Source organism: Benincasa hispida, chromosome 11 (genome assembly GCF_027475165.1).
Source record: "Benincasa hispida cultivar pf3 chromosome 11, pf3_genome.v1.1, whole genome shotgun sequence".
Classification (NCBI taxonomy): Eukaryota; Viridiplantae; Streptophyta; class Magnoliopsida; order Cucurbitales; family Cucurbitaceae; genus Benincasa; species Benincasa hispida.
The window spans coordinates 7,064,848-7,070,335 of NC_143488.1; the positions used below are offsets into that span (position 1 = coordinate 7,064,848).

Genomic DNA, 5,488 nt, shown 5'->3' on the forward strand with positions numbered 1-5,488 from the left:
ACAAACTATAGGACCCAATGAGAGTTTAGGGCATCAACCCCAACACAGCCAATTGCACACATATGCTTTTTCAATATCTGCAAAAAAGAATGCTCATTAGATTGAGAGAGAGTAGCTGAAATTATGACAGGTAAAGTATTATTAGTTCCAAGAAAAGCGTATTTTAAGTGGTTAGGAAGAGGTTTCAGTTCGAGCTTTGGTGGCTTCTCCAAAGATGGGAGCATCGGTTTTGTCTGCCACTCATCCGAACTCAGCAGCTCAAATCTTCTTGTATCCTTGCTCAACACGTGGACCCCACAAACTTAGACCGTTTCTAGCTCCTTTTCTTCAGGTAGTTGAATCGAATCAATAGGTTGACAAGGATCTGCATCATCGGGGAACTTTAATGCACTCATCACATTTGATTTGACTTCTTGATTGTCCACACGTATGGTAAATTCCCCTTTGTGCACATCTATCAAAACCTTTCCGATAGCCAAAAATGGGTGTCCAAGGATGATTGGGACATCCCGATCAACTTTATAGTCTAAGATGATAAAATTCGCCATAAAAATAAACTTATCAACCTTTCCTTCAGGATACGTGATAAACCTATCAGCAAGCTGAAGCGTTATAAAGGTGGGTCTAACTTCTCCAATTCCAAGATTTTTGAAAATTGAAAGAGGCATGAGATTAATACTAGTTCCTAGGTCGCACAATGCGTGCCCCACATCTATTCCCCCAATTGATCAAGGTACCGTGAAACTGCCCGGGGCTTTCTACTTTTCAGGAATGTTGTTTTTGATTAATGCATTGCATTCCTGCGTTAATGCCACGACTTCCAACTCACTGATCTTTCTTTTCTTTGTTAAAACATCCTTCAGGAATTTTAGATAACTTGCTATTTGTTCCAATGCTTCTATGAGTGGAATGTTGATATGTAATTGCTTAAGAACTTCAAGGAAGCGTTTGAGTTGTTTTTCATCACTCTTCTTTTGTAGGCATCGGGGAAATGGTGCATTCAGACGCACCTCGTTTTCCCTCGTGTTAGACATGCTTAGTTATGAATGACTTACAGAGCCAGATGCTCTTTCTTGTTCTCTTTCAGATGTCATGGTCATTAGCATTGTATTTTCAAATATTGAAGGATGACGGTCATTTCTTGGTCTACTGCTTCGCAATGTCACCGCATGACATTGTTCTTTTCCATTGTTACCTCTTAGGGCTTCAGTGTTTTTAGGCAATACTCCATGTGGCCGATTCGTCAGCTTGATTGTGATTTGCCTAACCTACATCTTCAAGTTATGGATTGATGACGTTTGACTCTTCAGTAACACATCATTCTGGTTTATGTATTCCTTTAATAGGTTTTCCAGCGGAGACGATGAGCTCAACACATGGCCTCCTCTATTAAAGATTTGATGCCGAGGTGGTTGCCATTGCGTATGCTAGAATCCAGGCGACAGCCCCTTCCTAGGCTATTGATGCATTCTAGGATGTTGTCGCTCTTGCTGGTGATCTCCCCAAGAAAAATTAGGATGGTTTCTCCCTCGTATTTTAGAGTGGGTTGTTTTTTATGAAATAGACAGACTGTGGGTTCTACGGTTAACCATTATAGGAGTGTGGTTGTCCACAACCCACATAGCTAACCATGGGTTGAGCGAATGCGTCCACCTAGTGCACACTCTGTGTATATGCTGTGTTTCCCATCAATAATTTTTTCAACAAATTTTTCATTGTAGCCATTTATGCAGAGAGAGTGGCTCCCGCATTGGTATCAATTGTATTCCAAGACGCCTTCTACCATATGTTCTGGAGTCGTTGGCATCATCAACCCACTTCATATTATGTAGAAAGTTTCCATATGAATGGTCAAGGGTAGTCTATGGTTGGGACAATTCTTGACCAACCCCTTGAATCTCTCCCATGCAGCGCTCAACGTTTCATACTCTCCTTGTTCAAAGTTCATGATTTCTCGATGCCTCCTTGCATTGATCGTGGAGGGAAAATTTTCTACATGAATTTTTCCACCAGTTTATCTCACATGGTTATCTCGCCAAGCTCTAAAGAGCTCGCCCATTGTTTGGCTTCATCACGTAGTGAGTATGGGAATAAGGATAGTCTGATAGCTTCTGGTATGATTCCAAGAATCACAAATGAGTTACATGTTTCTAAGAAGTGTTTCATATGTGCATGAGGATCTTTGCCGCGGGCACCTCTAAATTGTCTTATTGTTTGTAGTATTTGGAGCATCACTTATTTCATTTCAAACCTTGTCCCACTAGGCGTTGGATATATGATCCCTGACGAAAAGTCATTTAATATTGGTGACTCGTACTTGTGCATCAGACGCATATTATTGTTTGTCATCAGGATGGATTCAAGGCATCATTTGCCAATTGTTGAGCCAAGTTCTGATTTATCTGGTTATCTGCCATCTGTTGTTGTTGTTGTTGTTGTTGTTGTTGTCATTGCCTTGATCTCCGACGACAATTAGATTTGTTCCTTCATCTAAAGGTTCTCTCAACCTCCGGGTTGTATACGAGTTCAAAAGTACTTTCCTCTTTCCTTGCTCATAAAACGTTTACACGTTTAGGGTTGACTTGTAATACCCCTTCGGTTGAAAGTTTCTGCAAAAGATACAAAATGAAATTCTGGTTAGCTTTGTTGCTAGGGTCCCCGGAAATAGCGCCAAAAACTTGTTCACCTTGTTATTTTAATCTAAAGATGCTATGAGTGAAGATAAAGAATGGTAATGAGTGGATAAGATGAGTGGAGATGAATGATAGATTAACTTCTCTTTAAGTAAGAAAAGTAGGCGATGCGTTGAAGTGGATGTAAGCACACCTTGTAAAATGTGTACAAGCTTTCCTAAATCATATCTAAGTATAAATCTAACTTAGGTTTCTTTGTAAGTCTAGGGTCGAATGCAGGGATCCTAGAGTAATCTAACGTAGATTCTGTTTTCAATCTAATGCAGAGGATTCCTAAATTTTCTTAAGTGTGAATTATGTATACTAATCTAAATGCAAGCACACAAGAAGAAGTAGGAGTTCAAATGGATAAGGGAAATTATGGATGAATGGTCTTTAGTACTAATGATATCCATTGATCTCAATTGGGAATAGCGAGCTTGTGAGTACGGTGAAAGTAAGATGAAAATGGTATGAATGTTGGTTAACAAACTAAGTATTAGTGTTATATGTTGGTGTTTTATTCCTTAGTTTAGATTTATTTCAACATCTCTCAATGCGAATGCCACGCGTATTCCTATCTCTAGGTTGTATGTGTTGATTATAGAGAACAGAATAAAGTCGCAAGTAACTTTATCTCTAAACCTACTATGCAGTTTGACTTGATGCGTTATATAGTTAAATGCCTCTCTCGAGTGGTTTAACTACTTGGTAATTTCAATCAACTGATCAGGATGATTGTGTTAGGTTTTATGTCCTAAAACTTGTGGTTTGTAAACAATAAAACATATTCTAAAAATTCAATAAGTTGTTATTGAATATATTAATTGCTTATTTCATTTTAGAAATAAATCCAATAAACTAAAAGATCCGTGACTATTACATGAATACTTGAACTTTATGTGGAGACATAAAAGTGGATCAGGTTCGATTAAATAGTCAAAATGGTCTATAGTATATGAATAAGGTTGGGTGCCTTATTCTGGTAACACTATCGGATGCGGCTCACTCTGTAGTTGTTACAAGGAGTTCTAAAGTGCTACAGACGAAGTGATGCTAATTCATACATGTCATGACATGAGAAGTGGGGGCGTCATGTGCAATGAGTTTGTACAAGATCGGACCACAAAATAAGTCACTCTTACTTTATAACGATGTTTACAGTTTAAGACAGACTATTTCAAAGCGATGACTTAGGTAACTTGACCTTAATCCTGAGCTAACTATGAACTCCTGTTTATTCGGGATTATCCTTAGATTTATATAGGTGAGGGTTGGCTCAACAGCGAAGGCTCAATAAACCTCCATTTCAAGGGTAAGATCGGTTAGATAGCTGGGGACATGGAGTGCAAGATGGAATTCGCTCCTACCCGTTTTCGAGGATAGTTGAGAGGTTGTTTCCTTAAGTGCTGACTCCAGGTCTTGAACAAGGGACCCCACCCTCTCACTGGTCTAAGAGGGACTCGATTTAATGATCGAATCACAAACCAATTGTTCATTAGAGGATCAGTAGGACTTAAGGAACAAGAGGTAATCTCGGGGATAAAACAGCCATTTGACCTAGTTATTATTACGAACAACCTGTGAAGGGTTGACTTACTAATTATGGTTATATCGAGTGGACATAATATATCTACAGTGAGGGGAGTGTAACTCTGTGCTTTAATGGATTGACCCAGTAATTAACGAATGAGAGTTAATTCGATGTAAAGAGTTTAGCTAATTAATCTTGGATCATTGGAGCCCATGAACTTTAGGTCCGCGAGGTCCCCCTACTAGCTCACAAATGGATTAGCCATAGAGTATTGTGATAAGTTCATTTGAAATGTTCGAATTAGAATTAAGGGAATTAGTAATTATATGTGATATAATTACACGTTTAATTTTGGAATTTAATGAAATTGGAGAATCAATTAATATTTGAATATAATTTAAATATTAAATTCATGAATAGAGATTCATGATGGTGGAATTAATGTTAAATTAATTTAATATTTGATATTGAATTAATTAGAATTAATTAAATTGTTTAATTAATTAATTATTATTAATTTTATTAGAAAATTAATTAATGAATTAATTTTGTAAAATTAATAAAGTTTTCATTTTTGAAAAATTGATTTTGGAAATCAATTACAAAATCAAAGTTGAAAAAAAGATAGAAAATGGAAAATCCCAAAAGTGGGATTTCTCCACTTTCAAACCAAGAAGCTCACACATACTGCCAGAGTTTTGAGTCAATCTTCCAAACATGAGGTGCAATTCATGCAGCAATCCTCTTTGCATGAAAGTCATGCAATAAATAAAGAAGATTGAACTAGAAATCTAAGTTTATTTTGAGTCCCACAAATCAATCTAAGACACCAAGACGATAGTAAGGAAGACCTTGGGGTGGTTCACAAGCAAACTTAGAGGAGATTTGTAGCTGGAATTCGAGTTTCAAGTGGTTTTTCAAAGGTATGTCATGAAACCCTCTTATTAGTTTATGAGCATGTTTAATTTAAAGCCAAAATTAATGAATTAGAATGCTTAATGATCCGTTTTACTTTCGTTGTGTGTTTTCTAACTTTAACAGATTGACACATGGAGTTCGAAAATACATTAAGTCAGAAAACTAGCAAACACAAATAGATTTGAACGTAAACAAGTGGATAAGTGGTGAATGATCAATGATTGAATTAAAGATAGCAATGTTTGTACAACAATTTTAGCTTGACAGAATGAAATGAGAGATGGAAATGAGATATAGAACGAAGAAGTCAAGCCGCAGAGTCTAATTTCTTGTTCTCTTTGGCTGTTCAACCAATTTGATGAGA

The 5,488-nt window shown here is 37.0% G+C and overlaps 1 protein-coding gene across 1 annotated transcript; it reads right to left on the minus strand.

Moving 5' to 3' along the window:
• Window positions 1-302: 302 nt before the first annotated feature.
• On the minus strand, window positions 303-668 carry LOC150032356 (uncharacterized). The gene has a single exon (XM_090306878.1). The coding sequence runs from the start codon at window positions 666-668 to the stop codon at window positions 303-305; it is 366 nt and encodes a 121-aa protein (XP_090163004.1).
• Between the last annotated feature and the right edge of the window lie 4,820 nt (window positions 669-5,488).